The 24,903-nt window shown below is 33.4% G+C and overlaps 1 protein-coding gene across 1 annotated transcript; it reads left to right on the top strand.

The window, feature by feature from the left end:
* Positions 1 to 21,683: 21,683 nt before the first annotated feature.
* Positions 21,684 to 23,441, top strand: LOC143531981 (uncharacterized). The gene is made up of 5 exons (XM_077027150.1): positions 21,684 to 21,734; positions 21,832 to 22,131; positions 22,248 to 22,602; positions 22,681 to 22,799; positions 22,906 to 23,441. The coding sequence occupies exons 1-5, from the start codon at positions 21,684 to 21,686 to the stop codon at positions 23,047 to 23,049; spliced, it is 969 nt and encodes a 322-aa protein (XP_076883265.1). The 3' UTR covers positions 23,050 to 23,441.
* Positions 23,442 to 24,903: the final 1,462 nt, after the last annotated feature.

A 24,903-nucleotide genomic window follows, 5' to 3' on the forward strand; every position in this document is an offset into this window, starting at 1 on the left:
TATTATCAGTCAAGCTCAAACGGAAGAATGGTGGACGAATGATTGGCAATATCAAACATTGATGAATAATCCGTATGCACCATTCCAGGCTGAAACCGCAAACTACCCCACCATGACTCCGGAGATGACAAGAGAGCTCCGTCACTATGGAGATGAATTGGTGGATACCGCCAATAGACTGAGAGATGTTGGGGAGACCCTACGTTGGAAGTACTATGACCGAGAGCCTTATATATAAGCTATATATATATATAATATTTATATGTTCATTATCGTAATTTCTTTGATAAAAAAAAGAGTGTATGTATGTAAGAAAGGTGTGTAGTGACGCATAAATATAGTGTGTAGATGTAAAATATAGTGATGCATATAATATATAAAAAGAGTAAATGTCGCAAAGATCGACGATTTTGACATATTCTGTGCCTATGTGTTTATGTGTTATTAATATCTTGCTTACCTTATTATTTGATTACGATATTAATAATTATTTTCTTGTATGTAATTCAGATGTCAAATGAAGCTAGTTCTAATCACGAAAACAACCATAATCACAAAAACGAGCACAATCAAGAAAATGAGAATAATCATGAAAATTCCAATCAAGAAACTCATCTGAATATGAATGCTATTGAAAATATGATAGCTCAGAAAATCGCGGAAGCAATTCCTTTAATTGCTGATGCTATTAAGTAACCCGTTTCTGTAATTAGGCATAAGACCGAGAGTAATAAGCGAAAATCTAACACTGTGGCTAGTAACAGTGTGAATGGAGGAGGTAGAAACCCATTACCCAAAAAGCAAAAAGTTTGCGGTTGTACTTACAAGGATTTCTTGGCTTGTAAGCCAACCGAATTCTCTGGAAATGAAGGATCAATTGCAGCATTACGCTGGTTAGAAAAGACGGAAGCCATTATAAGAATCAGCAAGTGTGTTGAAGAAGATAAAATATTATATGCTTCTAATCTCTTCGTTAATGAAGCAATTAAATGGTTGAACACAATCCTCCAGTCAAAGGGAAACAACGTTGTTTATACTATGACCTGGGAAGAGTTTAAAGAAATAGTAGAAAGGAAATTTTGTACTCCTCATGAAAGGGAAAAGATTTCTACTATATTCTTAAACCACAAGATGGAAGGGGTTAAATGTCGTGAGTATACGACAAAATTCTTTGAATATGCAAGAATGGTACCGGCTTTGGCTTCGCCAGAGTCGGTATTAATTTCTCGTTATATTTGGGGATTAGTAAGTTAAATCCGTGATCTGGTAAAGTCAGCTAGACCTCAAACTATTGAAGAAACAGTTGAGCTAGCAAATACCCTGACAGACGGATTAGTCTGACCTCAGGAAGAAAACAAAAAGAAAGATCTAGCCCAGAAAATTACCCAACAGTTTCAGAAGAAAGAAGCAGGGCAATCCTATGCTCATCCTTTCTGTAGAACTTGCAGAAAACGCATTCAGGGAGATGCGCTTGGTGGAGGAAAGAAATAGAGAATGAACCACCATAGTATAAATAGGTTTGTAAGTTCCTTGTCCCACATCGCTAGATTATAAAACTAGTGAGCACTTTATAAGAAAGAAAATTTCTATGTTAATGTTCTTATAAGACATATCACACCCAGTGGTCCTAGCGGAGGGTGCGAAGCACCCGAACGTGCACGCGCACGCGCACGGGCTTGGGCACAGGCGAAGTGCGAGGGGCGCAATGTGGCGCTTTGATGGCGGATTTTTTTAAAATAAATAAATAAATAAATAAATAAAAATCCTTCCATCACGATACGCGACGGGTTTAGACTGCCAATCGCGTACCACGACGTGGAGGTTACACCGACGAGACACGTAGCAGGCCTAGGGCTAACTCAACATAGCTACGAGATTCTTCGCGATACCCGGCGGTCGTTGTGTATGGCCATCGCGTACCGCGATGAAGTCCAAAATCAGCTATAAATAGGTTGAGAATGGGACGTTCATTCTTTGCACCAAAAGTTTTTTTTCTCTCTAAATTCTCACACACACATATAATTATATATTAATAGTTTAATACCCGAGTATCGTAACGATATCCTATCCAATCGAAAGAAATATACACGAATCCGAAAGCTCCGCCTATTAAGGTAAGACATGTGCCATCGTGTAAAGTTACTACTCTCGTGATTATCGTTATGATTATTGGTTTTATACTAACCTAGATATACTACATTGTGTTTATCCTATGTAACATCCCCAAAATTTTGATCCAAATTTGACAACTTAGGAAAGTTGAGGGATCAAAAATAATATCAAGACAAGTAATGGGAAAATAATGAATAAGGAAATATAAGAAAAATAAGGAAATAAAAATATTTCCTAAGTTAAGTTTACTTACATGAAAGAAATTCCATCCCACATTGGAAGATATAAGAAAGTGGTAAATAAGGAAATGGAATCCATCCCACATGGAAAGTGGTAAAGAAATGGAAGCTCTTTATAAGGAAGAGATTTTCCATCGTAATATTCTTTTATGAATATCATGCACCAAGTGGTCCTAGCGGAGGGTGCGTAGCACCCGACGCGCACACGCTCACGCTCGGGCTCGGGCTCGGGCGAGGACGATGGCGAAGGGCGTTGGGCGCAATGTGGTGCTTTGATGGCGCACTTTACACTTGGTATTTTTGGACAACAAGAATTAGACCAGAAGTGACAAGCTACAAAAGATGAAGGACCAAAAGCGAAAAATAATATCCAGGAACCCATCGTGCTACGCGATGAGTCTAAGAAGACGGTCATCGCGTACCGCGATGGGCAGTGATGACACATCAACACGTGTCACACTCTGGTGACACGTGGCAGCACGATGTGACACGTGGCAGAACGTGTCAGACCACGTGGCGACACGTGGCACACGTGTCAGGCCACATGGCGAAACGTGGCGTGATTTCAGAAAAGGAGCCGTCGCGGTACGCGATGGCGGGAGATGTAGGACCCATCGCGTACCGCGATGGGATCCAAAATTTGCTATAAATAGCGGGGGTCGGCTCATTTGCATGCACACCACAGCCACTCTCTCTCTAGAATTACACTCTCTCTCTACATAGTTTGGCGTGCCGAACCTCGTAATCCGTGCGCATAAACCCGGTGTTTTCCTCGAAGTGCGTGCCACTCAAGAAACCCGACATTCTGCCTCAAAGTACGTGCACGATCCGGCAACCGAACATTGCCTCAATTTGCGTGCCAAGAGTAGTTGATTAAGAATGCCTCGATAGATGTGCATAGAGTAGAAGTGCTGCCCGTATAAACTTAGGAATATCTAACTCCAAATAACTGTGCGAGGTAAGGAGTTCTACCTAAGTTATTATTTTATTATTATTAAATGGCTTAGACATAGTCGGAGGTATAGCCGAACCTTGATTACGATTAAGAATCATATAACTTTTCTTAAGTGAGGGTTATAGTTAAAATAATATTTCTTTATTATTAAGAAATATGATATTCAAAGAATAAAGTTTGATTAATGTTTCTTCTTGAAGAAGGAACTCGATATAGACGTTTCTTCTTGAAGAAGAAACGTAGCATATGATTGATAAATAAAGAAAGGGACTAAAGGTCCAAGTGTTTTATAAACAAATGCTTTTTATCAAAATTAAAGCTATACGAAACGGACTAAAGGTCTGAAGCTAGATCGTTTATCTAGTTATTTATACGAATGTTATTCTCGTACTATAGGTCCGAGGTAACAAAACAAGAAGAAGGAAACAGAAAACAGGAATCAGTATCAGAAACTGATTATAAACAGAAAAGGTGAATACGCCCCAAACCTTTTATACTGAGTCTGACTGTTTAAAACTTTGTGTACAATAATAAGAAACGGACACTCTGATTAAGAGTATACGTATGTCTGGATCCAAACATACATGGTGACTCGGCATTTCCCCGAGGCCATGCATATCATCAACATGCCTCTGAAGGTCTACGGGACTGTTCAGAGAAATGATATTGTGTATATAATTAATTGTACATGGTACTTCGGGTAATTTGATCCCAATTGAGTTGGGTGCCTAATGAGTAGTCACAAAGGTATTATTGTTGGTTTCACAAAGGTATTGAAAAGAGATTTTATAGTCAGCGTTATTCACCAGCTTTGTGCTGACGTATTTTTCCCCCATGTTACAGGGAACAAGAAAGGTTAGACAAGCAAGAAGGAATAAAAGATTGGAGTATAGTCATTAGATGCTATCTGATGGCTCAGATATTTTATTTAAGAATATTATAAATTATGTTTTCTAAAGAAATGTACTGTAAACGATGAACGGGTATTTAAACCCGACTTTTTAATAAGTTTTCAAAGTAATAATATTTTATTAAAGACTTCCGCTGAAATAAAACCCGCAAACTCTGATGTATTTACAAAATCGGTACCAACTATTGGTCACACGCCTAGGCCCTAAAGTGGGGTGTGACAGGTTGGTATCAGAGTCATCAATCTTAGCGAATTAGGTATTTGATTATACCTAGGCTTTGATTAAGGATAAGTTTTGAAAACTTATTATATTGATTTTGATTCAAGATACATAGATACTTAGTTGAAAAGTATCTAAAAATTATCCAAACCATTACGGATAAGATATGACAATATAAATAAGATAGGAGCGTCTACCTATCCCTAAACTTAAACCTCGCGCAGATGTCCGATTGTCAATCTAGCGAAGAATCCGTTAAGCCTCGATCTGGTAAAGGAAAAGGATTTATGGGAACGTCTTTTCTCCCAATTCCTATATCTAGCGATGAAAGTACATGCCAAACAAAAATGGAGGAAGATTCGAATTCATATGATTTTAACATTCCACTAGCTTAGATAATTCCAAACACATATGGAGCAGGATCAAGTAGATCCAAGAAACAAACGATGTCAAGAGAAAAAGAAGAAATAACTTATCCGGAAGAATATCCTCGGAAACAAGAATATATTCCGACAACTCAAGATTTTCACGTTGCTCACAATAAAGAAGCAATGAAAGAAATGGAAATGGAAGAAAAAGAAAAGGAGACTATCAAGAAAGAAAGAAAGATTAAGAAATTAGTCATTCGCTGGAAGAAATAGAACCTTAGTAATTGTAGAGAGTATAATTATATCAATAATATGCACTCTTGTAACTATAATAAAATAAAATGAATAAAAGATAATGTTTTAAATTCTTCGAATATTTGACTTATCTTTTAAAATTTTATTGTAGTATGTCAAGAGAAGAAAGTGCAAACTCTCACAACAGTTCTCCAAAGAAAATTGAAAACAAAGATAACATTAATAATAAAGATAATGAAATTCCCGCCCAATATATAAAGGAAATTCAAAAGATGATTAAGGAAACTATCAATGACTTATCTACAAGTCAAAGTCAACCAAAATCTAACAAGAGAAATCGAAGTAAGTCTGTTTCTTCGAGAAAGGAAGAAACTTATGATAACTCTACGGCTAATAATCATTCAAAGAATAGAACGAAAAAACTCAAAATCAGTGGATGTTCGTTCAAAGACTTCAAGTATTATGGACCAAAGGAGTTTCACGGAGATAAAGGAGCCATTACAAACATAAGGTGGCTTGAGGAGATGGAAACAATAGTAATAACAAGTAAGTGTACTGATAAAGAGAAGATTCAGTATACCGCCTTAATGTTTAAAGGAGAGGCGCATGAGTGGTGGAATGCTCTGTTGATGAGCAAAGGGAGAGAAGTGATGTATAACTTAAGTTGTTAAACATTCAAATGTCTTATATTGAAGAAATTTTGCCCAACTTATGAGATGGATCGAATTCAAACCGAGTTATGGAATCACAAGGTTGTTGGCACGAATCTTAAGGAATATAACACTAAATTCCTAGAATATTGCCGACTGGTTCCACATTTAGTAACTCCGGAATACAATAAAGTAACTCGATACATATATGGACTACCAAGAGAAATAAGAGATATGGTACGATCCAATATGCCAGAAACAGTTGATTCGGCTATGGAATTGGTCGGATACTTAATCAACAGTATGATAAGGAATCAAGAAGAAGAAAAGAAGAATGACAAAAAAACTAAGAAAACAAAAGATTCCGAGAAAATAGGAAAAGAAGAAAGTACTCCCAAGTCAGCTTGTAAGACTTGTGGAAGAAAACATACTGGAAAGTGTCGACTAGAAAATTCAAATAATTGTGCATACTGCAAGAGGGCAGGATACACAATAGATGAATGTCGAAAGAAGTTAGGAGTATGTTTTACATGTGGAGAAACGGGTCACTTTAAGACTAAATGCCCGCAAAGAAAAGCTAGTCAAGATTAATGACAAGATCACATCAAAGAAATGTCAAGATAGACTAGCTAACCTTTGTATATTAATTGTAACTCGTTTTTCAAACGAGAAGTTTTGTAATCAAAGAAGGGTGTTTAAGTCCCTAAATTATAAATGAAATATTAGCATACAGATCGTGTTAATACACAAGAATGCTTATATTCGTTACCTCTAAAAGAACAATCAAGAGGTTCACATATTGAAAAGTTCATCTGAACTTATAACAAAGAAAACGTTGAGAAAATTATCATCTAGGAGGATGATATATCAAACGTTAGAAAATATATATATGCAAGGACAATATATTATCAAAAGAAGCTCATACAAGAATATCTACCTAGTAAGGTTCATCAAAAAGTCAAAGAAAAAGAGCACGAATATATTTAAGAAAATACAATCGCTAAGTATAGCGAATGAAAAGTACAAGAATACTATAGAAAACATCATCAATCAAGATCAAGGATAGAATGGATTCGATAGACTGAATCTAAACACAACAATATAGTTAACATCGGCAAATGTTTAGAATACATAACGGTAAGGTAAATAGTTAAACACAACTGATCAATGTGTTTAGCAATTTATGTTTACTAATGATATTTTGAATCAATGACTGGTTACATCATTCAAGGATGTAAGTTAGCAACAAAATAAACAGCCATCCTGCATATAAGAACCAAATTAGATAGAATCTAATCAACATTTGAAAGGTAAGAACTATTCATACTTCAAACAACGAATCTCAAGGACGAGATTCATTTCAAAGTGGGGAGGATGTAACATCCGCAAAATTTTGATCCAAATTTGACAACTTAGGAAAGTTGAGGGATCAAAAATAATATCAAGACAAGTGATGGGAAAATAATGAATAAGGAAATATAAGAAAAATAAGGAAATAAAAATATTTCCTAAGTTAAGTTTACTTACATGAAAGAAATTCCATCCCACATTGGAAGATATAAGAAATTGGAAGCATTCCACTAAGGTATAAATAAGGAAATGAAATCCATCCCACATGGAAAGTGGTAAAGAAATGGAAGCTCTTTATAAGGAAGAGATTTTCCATAGTAATATTCTTTTATGAATATCATGCACCAAGTGGTCCTAGCGGAGGGTGCGTAGCACCCGACGCGCACGCGCTCACGCTCGGGCTCGGGCTCGGGCGAGGACGATGGCGAATGGCGTTGGGCGCAATGTGGCGCTTTGATGGCGCACTTTACACTTGGTATTTTTGAACAACAAGAATTAGACCATAAGTGACAAGCTACAAAAGAAGAAGGACCAAAAGTGAAAAATAATATCCAGGAACCCATCGCGCTACGCGATGAGTCTAAGAAGACGGTCATCGCGTACCGCGATGGGCCGTGATGACACATCAACACGTGTCACACTCTGGTGACACGTGGCAGCACAGCATGACACGTGGCAGAACGTGTCAGACCACGTGGCACACGTGTCAGGCCACGTGGCGACACGTGGCATGATTTCAGAAAAGGAGCCGTCAATGGACCCATCGCGTACCGCGATGGGATCCAAAATTTGCTATAAATAGCGGGGGTCGGCTCATTTGCATGCACACCACAGCCACTCTCTCTCTAGAATTACACTCTCTCTCTACATAGTTTGGCGTGCCGAACCTCGTAATCCGTGCGCATAAACCCGGTGTTTTTCTCGAAGTGCGTGCCACTCAAGAAACCCGACATTCTGCCTCAAAGTACGTGCACGATCCGGCAACCGAACATTGCCTCAATTTGCGTGCCAAGAGTAGTTGATTAAGAACGCCTCGATAGATGTGCATAGAGTAGAAGTGCTGCCCGTATAAACTTAGGAATATCTAACTCCAAATAACCGTGCGAGGTAAGGAGTTCTACCTAAGTTATTATTTTATTATTATTAAATGGCTTAGACATAGTCGGAGGTATAGCCGAACCTTGATTACGATTAAGAATCATATAACTTTTCTTAAGTGAGGGTTATAGTTAAAATAATATTTCTTTATTATTAAGAAATATGATATTCAAAGAATAAAGTTTGATTAATGTTTCTTCTTGAAGAAGGAACTCGATATAGACGTTTCTTCTTGAAGAAGAAACGTAGCATATGATTGATAAATAAAGAAAGGGACTAAAGGTCCAAGTGTTTTATAAACAAATGCTTTTTATCAAAATTAAAGCTATACGAAACGGACTAAAGGTCTGAAGCTAGATCGTTTATCTAGTTATTTATACGAATGTTATTCTCGTACTATAGGTCCGAGGTAACAAAACAAGAAGAAGGAAACAGAAAACAGGAATCAGTATCAGAAACTGATTATAAACAGAAAAGGTGAATACGCCCCAAACCTTTTATACTGAGTCTGACTGTTTAAAACTTTGTGTACAATAATAAGAAACGGACACTCTGATTAAGAGTATACGTATGTCTGGATCCAAACATACATGGTGACTCGGCATTTCCCCGAGGCCATGCATATCATCAACATGCCTCTGAAGGTCTACGGGACTGTTCAGAGAAATGATATTGTGTATATAATTAATTGTACATGGTACTTCGGGTAATTTGATCCCAATTGAGTTGGGTGCCTAATGAGTAGTCACAAAGGTATTATTGTTGGTTTCACAAAGGTATTGAAAAGAGATTTTATAGTCAGCGTTATTCACCAGCTTTGTGCTGACGTATTTTTCCCCCATGTTACAGGGAACAAGAAAGGTTAGACAAGCAAGAAGGAATAAAAGATTGGAGTATAGTCATTAGATGCTATCTGATGGCTCAGATATTTTATTTAAGAATATTATAAATTATGTTTTCTAAAGAAATGTACTGTAAACGATGAACGGGTATTTAAACCCGACTTTTTAATAAGTTTTCAAAGTAATAATATTTTATTAAAGACTTCCGCTGAAATAAAACCCGCAAACTCTGATGTATTTACAAAATCGGTACCAACTATTGGTCACACGCCTAGGCCCTAAAGTGGGGTGTGACATCCTAGGTGCTTAATACCAAGAGGCGTTTTCTTTAATTGTAAACTTTCAAGGTGAGACATTCGAGTTTTTGTACAGCTCACATTTGCTTGAGACCACTATTTTTCCGACATTGTCATGATAATTTCAAAACCTACAAAACTCATGGCAAATGTTCTAAATGTTTTCAAATATGTTTTTAATGTATTTTAAATACATTACAGTGATTAAGTCTCTGTAGACTTACGGGATGGTTACTACTAGTATTGTGGGGTTTTGTATACAAGGCTTGCCTACTGGGCTATTACACGTTACTTATTGGACAAGTGTTAGCCAATAAGTAATATGACCACAGTCGTAGATACGGTCGAGTGACAAGTACCTTTCGGTAATTTGTAAGCAGACAGATAAAAAAACATCTTAATGCTGTAACTGTAAAATGTGTCATTTACAAATGAATGTACTCACTAGTATTTCTTGCTGATAAAATATTTTAAAAATGTTTCAGGTGACTTGTTAGAGACAAATGAATGATGCCTGCGGGCTTCCAGCTTAAATAAGTGGTTTGTCACCAGAATAAAGAAACGTGTTTTGTAAATAAGGGTTTAACCCAATAAAACTTATGTTTGTATCAAAAGGGATTAAATTCCCGGTTTATCATAATAATAATCATGGTGTTTTTATAACTCTGATCATTTTTCCTAACTACGGTTCTGATGAAACTTTACGCTGAAAAATAATTTAATAAACACCGATACCACCAATCAATGTTCACGGCTTCCCTCCCAGGGTATAAGGGTCGGGGGCTGTGACAGCTACCGTGGTGTGGCGACGATTTATAGTACGTAGAAAAGGAAACGATCGATTTGGTTGTTAGCAACCAATTATGATCAGGAGGTAGAGGGTTATCATGAGACTCAATTTGAGGTTGATAGAGTTTTAAACGTAGTCAGGGACTTCGGAGTTTGTTGAAGTGAGTAGATAGATCATGGTCTATTTACATTTAAATTTCAAATTGGATATTTTTAAATTTACATACACTTTTTTTTATATTGATATACATCTACGTATCCATATCTTTCAATATCAAATATTAATTTGTTTGGTATTTTATTTATTTACTTATCCATATAATATATACTTTAAAAATTTAGAATATTACAATTCTATCTCCTTTAAAAAAATTTCGACCTCGAAATTGATAGATATAAGTAAGTTAAGGAACAAATATCAGAGCAGATTGAGAATGAAATCTTAAACTTGATAGATTTAGATAAATGGAACTTTAACAAGTTCAAAATTTGGAGCAATAAATAGAACTGAAACATGTGACTCTTACTAATTTGTGATACTAAACGGAAACTAATAATTTATTCGGTAGCTAAAACATGTAACTTATATATACTTAGTCTTATAACTGAAAACGAATATTCCAATATACTAAGAGGTGAAGAAATATGAATCCGTACCTGGGGCATTAGCTGCATCATTAGCTGTAAGTGTAAAAACGCGCCCCCCTACGGTAGGCTTAGCAGGGTTCTTCCTCGTATCAGTACGAGATTCTTGTTGAGGGCAATCCTTAATCATGTGTCCAGCACATCCGCATTTGAAACATAGACCTTCGGCGTAACGACATACTCCTCTATGAAGTTTCCCGCATGTGGTACACGGAGTAGGATGGTCCTGTTGAGGGTGTTGTTGATTCAATGGTTGAGCTTGAGTAGGGTTTGATTGTATCTGATTCTTATTAGGGTTTGAGCTTTGGTTTCGGTTCTTCCATGGCCGAGGATTTTGGTTGGTGTTTCTGTCTCGAGGTGGTAAGGACTGATCATGATCACTATCCTTAGACTGCTTACGATTATTGTCAGACAACCTTTAACGGTGTTTCTTATCGTTATCCAAGTTCTTGACTGCGTCAACTATCTCATTAACGTCATTAAAACGGAAATTCAGGATGAACTTTCTATCACGGTCGCATATGGCCCACTTGAAATGATTGGTTTGCTGCTCTTGAGTACCTACAGTCGGGCCTAGAAAACTAACCAGACGACAGAAACGGTTCTTAAATTCTACAATAGGCTCTTTTTCTCCTTGTATGATAGAGGAATATTCCCTTAGATATTCGCTACGGTCAGCATCAGTAAAATATTGCTAATAAAACAGGGTGCGAAAATCATTCCAAGCAAGTGTGACAACAAAATTGTCTCCTCCACGGGCAGCCTTCAGTGTTTTCCATCATCTATGAGCATCATCTTCCAGCTTGTAAGCAGCTAGCCGAACCTTAAACACATCTTCGACACCTAGTACTTCGAACAGTTTCTCAATATGCGCGATCCAGTTTTCAGCTTCTACCGGAGAATCAGCGGTACTAAAGGATTTCGGTTTTTTCTTTTGAAAACGCTCCAGCCAGACATGAATACCAATAGGAGGGTTGTTGCCTCCGGCATTGTTGCCACCGTCATTGTTACCACCGGCGTTGTTGCCACCGGCGTTGCCACCGGCATTATTCTGCTGCAACTGTTGTATCAGATTATGGGCTAACGCAGCAATAGCCGCATTGACGGCGTTAGTCACAAGGGTCGCAAGAGGTGGGTCGTTTCCAGCATCATTCTCGTTTTGGCGGTTCACACGTCTTCTAGGAGGCATCTGAAAGCAAGATAACGTATGAGCTGAAAGATAAAGATTTACGGAATACGCAAAAAAAAGAAAAGATAAATCCTAACCCGACATCTACCCATATTCTCACATTTTTAATAAATTTTGTTTAAGTTTTCTACAAGAAAGAGCCTGGGCTCTGATACCATAACTGTAATTCCCCAACCCGGAACACGTCGAAGTGTCACTATTACAGATATCATAAATCAAACAAACTCCATTAGAAAGAAAGAAATAGAATCCAAACCAACGAGTTCAAACAATTGAAAGGAATCCTAAGTTTTATTTATTAAATGCTGAAATAAAAGAAAATAAATAAAATCTTTATTCTTGAACTTCATTTTTACTCTCATCACTGATTTCCCTGGTTTCCCGAATTACCTGTCAGCAAATAAGACAAGTACAAACAAGAAAATACGAATGAGCCAAAAATTGCTCAGTAAACGGAAAGAACAATAGTAATGACTATATGACAATAAACATTAGCAAAATAGTAGCAAAATCTATCATAACCGAAATAGGCGTGACACCAAAATTTGATGCTTTCAGAACATATGAAAATATTATCCTAGAACAAGAACCGATACTAAACGTATTACGAAACATATAACGGTGACTGACTTACACGACAAGTGGTTACTAATAAGTCATGTAATTAAAGAAGTACCCATAGCCGGAACATATAACATATAACTTGTAACATATAACGTGTGACGTGTAATATATAACTGAACTAGGATCGATCCATACGCCCCTAACCGGCCAAAGTACTACCAATGTACTAGTAGAGACGCCGTGAACTTTTAAAACACACTGTCACGAAAAGTGTTGCTCGGGTAACAGAGTACTAAAACTGAAAGGCAATATAACTGCCGAACATATAACATATTAATAAAAATTCATATTATTAAGTATTAACCATAGAAACATGCAATAATGAGTACGGGTTTATAAAATCTATTGCATGCTACAAATCTCTCTAACCAAAACTAGTAACCAAAACGGATAGCAAAACAAAACTATATAAAAGTTGACAACATATAAAATGTTGTTGGTGCATAGTGTCAGTAGTTCAGTATCTTGTATTTTGTATGTGTGTGTAATCGTGTTAGATTATTTGTTTTGGTTTTGAATATTGTTTAGCATAAGTTCGCCTGGGATGTAGGCGAACTTGGAGATAAGCGAAGTTATGACATCTTTGCCTAGTATGTTAGGCGAAGTTGTCGAGGTTATATAAACCTCACTTCGGCTTATCTCAAGAGGATCTTTTTGAAGACGAACGGGTTGGTGATTATTGATATCACGTGTTGAAGTGTTGCAATACAATCGTGTTTATTAGTATTGTAACGTGTCTTTGTTTATCGGTTCAACGTATTATCTATCTTACGCTCGTATCGTATTACGGGGGGATTCCGCACCTTCGTGTTACGAGATACTCCTGTGTAGATCCGGCAGGGAACCTACAAATGTCCAAAGACCCAACGAATCGTATCGATAGAGACAACTTGGTGACACTAAAATATAAAATACCGACCGTCCGTACTACAAAGTAACGGATTAGAATTTATACCATGAGTAAACGAAAACGAAGTAACGGAATACAATTAATACTAAGAGTGAACGAAACAAAACCGTACAACAAAGTAACGGACTATAATTAATACTAAGAGTAACAAAAACGGAAACCGTACCTTGTTTAGAAAGCGAAAGCAAAATAATTAAATCGTCTTTAATTAGTGCGATCACCTACAATTTAGTTATTATTTGACTTAATACTTACTAAATTTGTTATCTTGTGAGACTCGTTGACTTAGTAATTTCCGGCGACGGAAACTTTTAAGTTCTTGAAATTAAACATCTCAAGTTCTTAGCAGTCAAGTTTTTGTTAAAAGAATATTTATTTTCATCTATAAAAATAATTGATTTATATACTTAATTATTCATTAGTTTACTAGTGTGTGTATAAAAGAACTGGATACTTTTTTTGAACGGTGACTTTCATAGTGGTTGAATATTCAGCCACAGTTTTCGGAGAGAGCCCCAACCACCCCACTCGGGTCAAGACTATGTTGTCTTAACCGGGCCCATGCTTGGCATCCGAGTTTGGCTATACGTTCCACGAGAAAATTTCGAGCCCCCTATCACTTGACAGGAGTTGTCCGCCCACAAGAGCAAATTCTCTGGGAATGGACACTCTAATAGAAAACTCGTGTCGCCATCAAGATTCGAACTTAAGAGGCCAACCGGCTTCAAGCTCTTACCTATCATTTGGCTGGCCACTTGAGCTAGCCCAAGTGGCTCAAGTGGTTAAAGAACTGCATACTTCGTTTACAAAAGTTAAATTGCTTCCACTTAATACAAGACTTATATCTCTTGTTATAATATAGCATAAGTTCAATAAAGTTTAGTCATGGATTTGGATGTATGATACAAAACGTTATGGAAGGAAAAATAATTTAGAAAAAAACAAAAAAACTAAACAAAACTTGCATGATATACTTTTGACCACTTATTCCATTCAGATCACATGTATAATAAAACTTCTTTTTCAATATAAATAAATTAAGAACCTTGAAAATATTTAAATGTCTGAGTAAAGTTTTGATCGTGATGTTGGAAATTAACAACAGGGACAAAAAGTGCATACATGAATTATTTTCTTTATTAAAATCTGGACTTGATTCATAATTTTAGTCGCCGGAACGATAAGCATGACGGAACGAATTACAATTAACGGAGGGTTGAGACGTTACCTCAATGAATTAGTCGGAGAAGAAGTCGACGCTGACTGTAACACACGATTTCGTATGACTGGTTACGCGCGAAAAGAAAGGATAACGGCAGTTCTATTAACGGAGGCTACCGTGGTGTGGCGACGATTTATAGTACGTAGAAAAGGAAACGATCGATTTGGTTGTTAGCAACCAATTATGATCAGGAGGTAGAGGGTTATCATGTGACTCAATTTGAGGTTGATAGTGTTTCAAACGTAGTCAGGGACTTCAAAGGAGTTTGTTGAAGTGAGTAGATAGATCATGGTCTGTTTACATTTAAATTTCAAATTGAATATTTTTAAATTTACATACACTTTTTTTTATATTGATATACATCTACGTATCCATCTTTTTCAATATCAAATATTAATTTGTTTGGTATTTTATTTATTTACTTATCCATCCTACTATATATTAAAACAATAGAGTTTGGTGCCACATGGCCCCTTCCTATTGAACGTTAGCCTCTCCATCCAAAAATATCCCTCACTTCTCTAATTTTCTTATCATTAAAATAAATCAAAAACATATTATTTTCCTTATACATTAAATGCATTTAATTTAATTAAATACTTTAAATGAATTACAATATTACGATTAAATTTTTTTCCTTGGATCCCCTTTCTCTTCATTCTACCATTATCTTCCATCAGTTTAACCAGTATCTTCCATCAGTTTAACCAGTATCTACAGTTCAATCGTATTATGATAATATCCTTCAGTTTAACCGTCCCTCCGACGAAATCAATTTATCCGTCCCTCCGACGAATTTTTTAGTTCGTTTTCTTCAAAATCACGGCTATTAAGACGCTATAATAACGAAATAATCATTGATCTTATCACGGCTATTCAGTAGATCCATGGTTATTTTTGATCAGATGTTCGGATACTTTGCCGTCGCGTCATGGTTATTGTTAATCAGATCTGAAAGACATTGTTGTCGTCCCGTCAATTGGATTTTATTTTCCGGTAAGTTAGTATTTTGTATTATACTTTCTAATATTCGTTGATGTATTTGTAATGAACCTTACTATTTGTTATTATTCATTGTTATTCAGATCTTCGGATCTTCGGATACTTTGCCGTCGCGTCATGGTTATTGTTAATCAGATCTGAAAGACACTGTTGCGGTTCCGTCAATTGGATTTTATTTTCCGGTAAATTAGTATTTTGTATTATACTTTCTAATATTCGTTGATGTATTTGTAATGAACCTTACTATTTGTTATTATTCATTGTTATTCAGATCGTCGGATCTTCGGATACTTTGCCGTCGCGTCATGGTTATTGTTAATCAGATCTGAAAGACACTGTTGCGGTTCCGTCAATTGGATTTTATTTTCCGGTAACTTAGTATTTTGTATTATATTTTGTAATATTTGTTGATGTATTTGTAATGAACCTAACTATTTGTTATTATTCATTGTTATTCAGATATTCGGAGACGGTTCCCCTGTCGTCAAGGGATTTATTTTCCGATAAGTATATTATATATTATACTTGCTAATATAGTATGTTTAATTAAACCAGATTAGTATTTTGTATTATTAGTTTATGTATGTGTAATTAAATTACCTAGGTTAGTATTGTATATAGGTAATCATAATTTTTAGTGTTATTTGATATTTATAATCTAACATTAATGTTTTCATTATATGTGTCATTGCCCATTTGCATTTCAATTACATTATATTTCATTGTGAAGATCTGAATAACATGTTATATTTTTTGTAATATTAAGTTTTGATTTTTATTGATTACTATCATTAATAAGAGCTAACAATTTTTTAAATTTGAAATTTGAATTATTAGTCAACTTAATTTTCAAATTGTGAACTCGTAATCACCTATGAGTTATTACTGTTTATTTATTCCTTTTAATTAAATCCGTATTTACTTTCTAAATATTTTGGAAAATTGTTACAAAGAAAATATTAATTCATAGTATATTAAATGAGTTTTACTAAATTCGAAATTTCTAATTGTTAGTCAACTTATGACAAATTTTGGCAAGTTGTTATGATTTTTATTTGTATTAGAATATTTGTATTAGAATTTATTATTTTATATAAATCCCTGATTTGTTAATGTAAGTAATTATATCAACTTTTGAAATTCGAAATTTCAATTGTTAGTCAACTTATGACAAATTTTGGCAAGTTGTTATGATTTTTATTTGTATTAGAATATTTGTATTAGAATTTTTATTATCAATATATTCAAAAAGTTTACTAAATGTTATTTAGATTTACATTCTACAAATTATTAAAAATTTTGGCAAGTTGTACATTCTACAAATAATATCAAATTTTGGCAAGTTGTTATGATTATTTTTTATAAATCCCTGATTGTATTCTCCTTCAATTAACCGTATTTAGAGCTTTCCTATTTTTGTTAATAATTCCAAGTTTGTAACAAATACTCCGTGTCTATATATACTGTAACCATAACGAAGACATTCACACAGTTCTCACTTTCTTTGTCTTCGTTTCATATTTGTTTCATTTTCAAGGTTTTCATTTTCGAATATACATATAAATATTTATTTTCACTCATGTAAATTTTATTTACCGATTCTTTTATCTTTGCATTGATTTTGTTTTTGTTACACAGCAAGATGGAAGCAAAAAACTTTACCATGTTCAACTCTTTGGATGTTTCGAACAACGATTGCTTACTGAAGGTTCGTATACTTAGACTGTGGCGTTTGAAGGACAACAATAAACCAGGAGAGGACTGGTCCATCGAAATGATCTTACAAGATGAGACGGTATGAGAAATATGCATACAATAATTGTTTATATTTTTTTCATTTCTTTCTTATTATATGCATACAATAATGTTTGTCTTATTAATACTGTAACAGGGTCATCGAATGCAGGCGTATGTAAGGAAACCTTGCATACCGAAACATGATGTTTGGCTTGCTGAGAATCGCTCATTGATTGTGCGAAAAGCTTCCCTTGGTGCAAATCTGTCAACATACCGTGTAGTTGACAGCCCACATAAGCTCTGTTTCACGTCAGAAACTCGACTTTCGATTTGTGATGAGTTTAAAGGTCACATTTATGGATTGTCGTTTGCTACCTTTGATGATATCAAAGCCAAGAATGTAACTCAGAATGGAACGATAGGTATCCTTTTTTGCATCTTTTAATTAAATTTCATTTTAAATTCAATACATTATATTACGACAGTTAAATACGATCGTTTAATATCTGTTTCATTCCTCATTATAAATTATTTCTCAGATGTAATCGGTCATGTCAGTAAGTTTTTCGACAATAAAAACTCATTCTTCCGAGAGGCACGACACTAGAATCGAAGAACCATGGAATTTGCTGATTTGAGGTTTTGTAAATAATTTATATATTATCATGTATAATTAAATAATTCATTTTTGTTAACTTCTACTTTTCGATGAACCAGTGGCAAAACGATTTATCTCACCTTATGGGATGACTATCTTAAACAACTTATCAAATATGTTTCTGACAACCCGAATGAGGAGTATCTCATTATCGTCCTCCAATTCGCACGAGTCAAGTACTATGGAGGTATCATTATACATTGAGTATTTTATTTCTAATCCTTAAAATTCTTTATAGTTAATAATTCTAACTTTACATACGTTTATATGATTTTGGCAGAAAATGTTTATGTTCAAAACTCTTATGGTAACCAAGTGTCAAGGTTGATGATCAATGATTACTTGTATGAAGTGATTGATTATAAGAAACGGTAATGTATTATAACTATTTAATTATAATTTTATTTTATTACACTTATACATTATTGTTTATTTTAAACACCTTATGACTTATTTTTTTGAAATAATAGGTTGTTTGAAATATCCTCGAAAGTCAATGTCGAAGTACCTAAACCGGTTGGTTCATCTAAGCTGCTAACTGTTAAGGATGAATTTTTGAAGAAGTATCCGTTCTATTCAATCAGTGATCTTTGTACCATTTTGGAGGTATGTAACCATTTGTGTTTGTAAATACTCATGTTGAGTTAAATTTTACTAATAAGTTCACCATGTTATTATTATAGGCTAAAAACGTCGTCATAATTGGTACGTTAAGTATATATTGGGTAACAAGGAATGGTACTATAATGGATGTAAACGTTGTAGTCGTAAGGTTACTTCTACTTTTGTTGATGGAGTGAAGGTTTATGAATGTAAGAATTCAAGTTGTAATTCTTAAGGTGTAACCGCTGGACCGAGGTACTATTTTATAAATTTAAAATATATAATATTATTACTTTTTCATTTAATAATATTAAATTAAACTGGTGTTTTACAATAATTTTTAAAATAAGTCCCCTTTATTTTACAGATTCCGAATTCCAATTCGTGTACAAGATACGACCGGTGTTGTTTCTCTTACGTTGTTTGATAGGGATGCGAGACAGTTGTTCAATAAGCCTGCTAATGAATTTGTTACCACTGATGTTGAGGTATGACATTTGTACCATTCTCCCATACAATATGTTTTTTTGTGTCATTTACACTATTCAGTTCAATCTATTAGTTTTCATATTATTATGTTCTTTTTTTTCATTGTTTTAAAACATCAATTTTTTAATATCTTATAAACATAAAATAAAACGCAAACAGCTTTTATCCTATTTAACTTGATTTTCAAATCATTGACTTTTCTTTTTTTACATTTTAGAACTTCATTAAATGATTTTTTATTATGTTCATTTTCTTAATTGTTATTTTGAAGGTTGATCCGATGCACACGTTTCCTGAAGAACTCAACACTATATTAGAAAAGAAATTTGCTTTCATTGTTGAGGTTAGTGACTACAACATCAGAAACTCATATGACGTCTACGGTGTCACCAAGTTAACCGATGACCAGGACGTTCTTAATGATCTTGATAAACAGCTTGCTCATGGTCAGGTATGATTATTGTTTCCGTTTTTAAAAATAATGTTTTAATGTACATTAACAAACTGTGTATTCATTTAATTTTAAATATAATTCAATTTAACTTCATGTGCAGCCTAATGACAATCAGTCTTTAACAGTTGGATCATCCTCTAACCTGAAATCAACCGAAAATGTAACAGTTGGATTATTAATCCGTTTTTTTAATAATCCAAAACTTTATAAATCTAAATGTTTATACTAAAAACATGAATGATAAACTGATTCGTAGGAGTTGTTGACACCTTCGTCCGACCACTTCACTCCTATTTCAAACTCTGAAGACGTAATTCCGGATCGTCTTTCATCTCTTGATGGGAAGGCTATTTCTTTACCAGAGGTTGACGTAAAACTAAAGCGGAAGTTGGATGATACTTATGATGGTCAGGATGACACCGGTATGTCTGCAACCAAGACGAAGGTTGATGAACAACCAGTTGTTGATGCTAATGTTGATGACGTGGATATTTAAAATGGACGAAGGCGCAACCTAATAATAAACGCAGCTTATTGCATGCATCGTTTGTCTTTTTAATGGTTTGACTATGGATGTTTTTGGTTTTTATGTTTGTTTATTTGACATTGTGATTTGGGTTTTATTTATGTTGGTTGAATTTTATATGGATATCTTTGAACTTATGTTTTCCTTATGTTGAGTGTTATTTTATAGTAGGATTATCTATTATCATTTTAAGGTTGTTAAAAAATTATATCAATAAGTTATTTTATTTTCTATATTATTTATGTTGGTTGAATTAAATAATTCATTTTTGTTAACTTTTACTTTTCGTGTTTTTGTTAAATAAATTATAGTAACAAACTTAAAATCTTCCTTATTTAACTAATTAGATCATGAGCAAATATAAACTACTTATTTATTTCCAGAGTTACATATAATTATATAGTAACAATCACTCAAATAAGTAATAAATTCATGAATAAATTTAGAATGTTAGATTTTTACTAATGTTGACATATAATTAGTTAACAGTTGACCATATTGATCAATAAATGTATAGATTTAAACAATCTTCTTAAATTTGAAAATATAATGTATCTATTAAAAGTTTAAAGGAATTAGTTACTTATTACCATAAATCATCAACTATATTTAACAGTCGTCCATTAATTACAATTTTAGAGTTTATGAGGAAACCCGTTAATAATTATATAACAAGCACATATAACTAAAAACACGGTTATTTTTTGATTTATATATTTTTAGAACGTATTAACATTAATATTACGACAGATTTAGTCATTATTTGGTTTGATAACAAATCAAGTTTATTCTTAACAAAAGAAATTAACTACCCACAATTATTTTTCAAATATAAATATACTATTCTAAAAATAAGGATACAATATAAATTTCTAATGGATTTTTAAATATTTACTTCCAAGTAAATATTCTGGAAGCTTACTATAATAATAATATTAACATCTAAATATAATAAACACATATATATATAATATCTTCATTAATATCACACAGCCAAAAACCGATCGTCTTCTTCTTCTTCGAACTTCCAAACACTAAACAGGTAATTAACTCTTCCAAATCATGGAGATCCTTTTTTAATAATGTTTTACAATTGTTATCGTTTCCTCTTCTTTAATAATATCAACATTATTTCTGTTTTAATTATTTATAAATTAAGGTAATTTTTCAACCGGTTTGTGTTAATCCAAAAACATTAAATTTCATTTAATAGTTAGTTAGTTTTCTGTTTCCATGATATAATCTTCTTTGCTTAAGCTAACCCATAAAAATTAATTGTCATTAATCAATGTGTGTGAAACATCAGTACATACCTGTTTCCCGGTAAAGTAGAGCTGTAATAACACTTTCTAGACACATTGTTCGTAACTAGGTGTTTTTGAGTTATTTAGTGTGTTAATAAAGGAAAACCACTAACATACCTTAGACACGCCTCGTGATTTGATTTTTGTTAACATATGTATTTGTCATATTTGTATTTGAAGTTGCTCTATATGTTATAACAATTTGTACTAAATGTTAGTATCTTTAGATAGTGATAATGGTGTTACCCGCGGTTATTGTGTTTTACGATCCTTCGAAACCGCAGATGGTATGTATTACTAATTATAAATACATTTGGTTATTTATTAATAACAATTTTTTAGGCATATACGATTTTTATGAATTAACGATTGTTTACCATTTAGTTTATTCCTGCTGAGATATGTGAACACTTACTTCAACTTGAACCCGATGAACGTTTTATTAATTTGTTTCACAATAACGACAATGGGCAGTTTATAAATATTGACTTCATCAACAATGAATATGTTTTAGCGTTTGGATGGAATCAGTTTGTTCACAGAAATCGATTTGCTTTTGGAGATCATTTTGTTTTCGAACCTCTTAACGACCTTGAATGGCGTTTCTTTTGCATCCCTGATCACCCGACTTTTGATTTAAAGAATTTGGAGGCTGCTGTCAAATTTCCTACTCTAAGTTATCTGGTATAACATTCATTTTAAATCATCAATTATCTTACATTAAAATATAATAATAATTTTATTATGTCATGTTTGTTCATAGTAACAAATTATATATACTGATTTACACTGTCTACTAGCCATTGCGGACTGATCAGGTTTTTCGGTTCTTTCATAACCCTGCCCATGAAGTAATCGTGCATGTTCTTACTGTTGATGGAGCCTCATGGGATTTACCGATATTTAATCTGAAGAACGGTGCATCAACTTTTGGTCTTGGCGCTGCTTGGATCGAAGTTGCTAAACACGTGAATCTTATGCAAAATGACCATATTGTTCTAAGACATCTTAATGATAACACATTCAGATGTTATGTTTTTGACATAAAAGGCATTGAACGTATCAACTTTGATCCACTTCTTGTCTATTACGGTCCACCCCTGAGTGATCAAATTGATTTTATGGACATACTTTTTGGAGACGACGAACCTGAAGGTTTGAATTCAACTTATTTTTTTGTTTTTTGACACTATGCATGTATTCAACATAATATAATAATCCTATGTACATTAGTTTTTCCAGCACCTGATGAACCAGTTCAAGTTGTAGATGACGATGTTGAAGACATGGATCAAGATGAATTGGATGATGAACAAAACAACTTTCTCGAAGTCGTGGTTTCTAATAGATTGGTAAGTGATATTACCGTGTAAAATATTTAATTATTTAAACATTGGTTTTGCTTCTGGATGGTTATTAATATGGTGATTGATAATTTTTCAATATGTTTATTTTTAGCGTTTGCCCGCTGACTTTGCGCGTGACAATGACTTGGATGTTGAAACACCGTTGATGCTAATCAATCCCGAGGGCATAGACGTTCCTACAGAGATACGCTTGGAGTTAAATCAGGGGACATACAGGTCGCGTGTCCATGATTGACAACTGTTTATTGACCTCAATGGTATTGAGAATGGAGATGTGTGTGTTTTCGAGAACCACCGAAACACACATTCACTTATACTTTTGGAAATCAACTGATTCCTGTAAGCCAAATCCGTATCATTTTGTCTCCGTGGGTGTTATTTAGTTTTCTTTGTTTTCTTTTGCGTATGTCGACACTTTTGGTTATGGTTTTCGATGTTTTCGTAATGACTCGGTTGAAGACTATTTAAAATGTTTAGATAATATCGTATGCTGAAGTTTGTTTGTTTTATCTTTTTGATGATTGCGACATCTAATTTTCGTCATTTTGTTTACCTTACGTTAATATTCGTTTATAATTATAATTATTAAAACATATAAACTGACATAGTATTATGTAACACTAACGTATGTAATTAACTTATTCAATTTTTTTAAAAACTATTAATTAATATATATATACATATGTTAAGTAAATCAAATATGTATACTAACCTTCTTGCTTTTTGTCTAAATTTGTTATTAATGGAATTGATATACTTTGCTTTACACATCTTAATGATCACACATTAGGCTATATGTTTTTTGACATAAAACGCATTCAACGTATCAAGTTTGATCCAATTCTTGTCTATTAATTAATAATTTTAACCAAATTTAATCTTTCCATTTTTACATTAAATAGTTAGTTATCGTTTAGTCCCTTATAATAGGAATAAATTCATCAATATATGTAAATTGTTATTAACTTTTTTATGTTTATATCTAATTACTTAAAATTGTACCAAACGGAATCAATAAATGAAATTTGATTAAAGCTTTTCATTCAAATGTTATACAAAGATTATGGTAATTAGATTTTTGTTATTTATTATCAAATATTTTGTGCTGAATAAATGTAATTATTAACAACATTCTCGGTCCTTCATTTTAATTGGTACTAAAGATATTTGAAATATAGCATGTATAATTATTTTTTCAAATCAATTACACAATCATAGTGATTGTTTCAAAAAAGACAAGTTAATTAACGCCAAATTATAAACAAAAACACTTTTCAAAAATTTTTCAATTAATTTTTACTTATATAGAAATAACATAATTTATTCCAACCATATATACTTTGTCTTCACTTAAAATAATGTTACCATAAACAGTCACACCTTTACCTGAAGCCTATATATTGAATAGGTTAGCTTATAAAACATGTCACTCTAAAATTGTCACTACTAATACCTGCTCGGTTATTAACTCTGGCATTCATTCATTCGGAAGTTTTGATAGCATTTTAAGTTGAGTATTATTATAAGTTTGAAGGTATGTAAGATTTACTTTTGGAGAATACGCTATTTTACATAATCGCAATTCTTATAATTACAGCCTATGTAATTATTGTTCTCTACATCATATTAGATTTATAAATTTCACATGTTAATCATATTTTTTTAATTTTATATTTAGATGTCTTCAAGATCAAAGAGACCCACAGATTCTCAATCATCCTCTTCCAATAAGAGGAATAATACAAATGGTTAGTGACTTTCACAATTTAAGGTTACTATGTAAATACTATGTTATAATAATATTAATTTTGTTTCAAATACATGCAGTGTCATCGTCTAGACAACCATTGAGTATCATATCAAACGGTAATATTTTTTTTAGAATTCATTAATTGATTTTAATTTTTTATATTTGATGACCGTCTTTTTTTATTAGATCTTATATTTTATATGACATACGGCAACAAAAATTTTTGCTATTCGTCGTGTATTTGAGTATATTTTACAACGTAACTTACTTCGTTATTAAAACTAATTTAAAGTATCATATTTTACTTAAAAGATACATATAATAAAATGATTTTATTAA

Source organism: Bidens hawaiensis, unplaced genomic scaffold (assembly GCF_021521415.1).
Source record: "Bidens hawaiensis isolate Kalapana, Puna unplaced genomic scaffold, B.hawaiensis_p1.1 tig00009327_1, whole genome shotgun sequence".
Taxonomy (NCBI): Eukaryota; Viridiplantae; Streptophyta; class Magnoliopsida; order Asterales; family Asteraceae; genus Bidens; species Bidens hawaiensis.

Excerpts from the sequence above, each read along its gene's own strand:
- LOC143531981 (XM_077027150.1), top strand. The coding sequence starts at position 21,684 with ATGGTGTTACCCGCGGTTATTGTGTTTTACGATCCTTCGAAACCGCAG. Across the intron at positions 21,735-21,831 it reads ATCCTTCGAAACCGCAGATG|TTTATTCCTGCTGAGATATG; the intron begins GTATGTATTACT and ends TTTACCATTTAG. Across the intron at positions 22,800-22,905 it reads TCGTGGTTTCTAATAGATTG|CGTTTGCCCGCTGACTTTGC; the intron begins GTAAGTGATATT and ends GTTTATTTTTAG.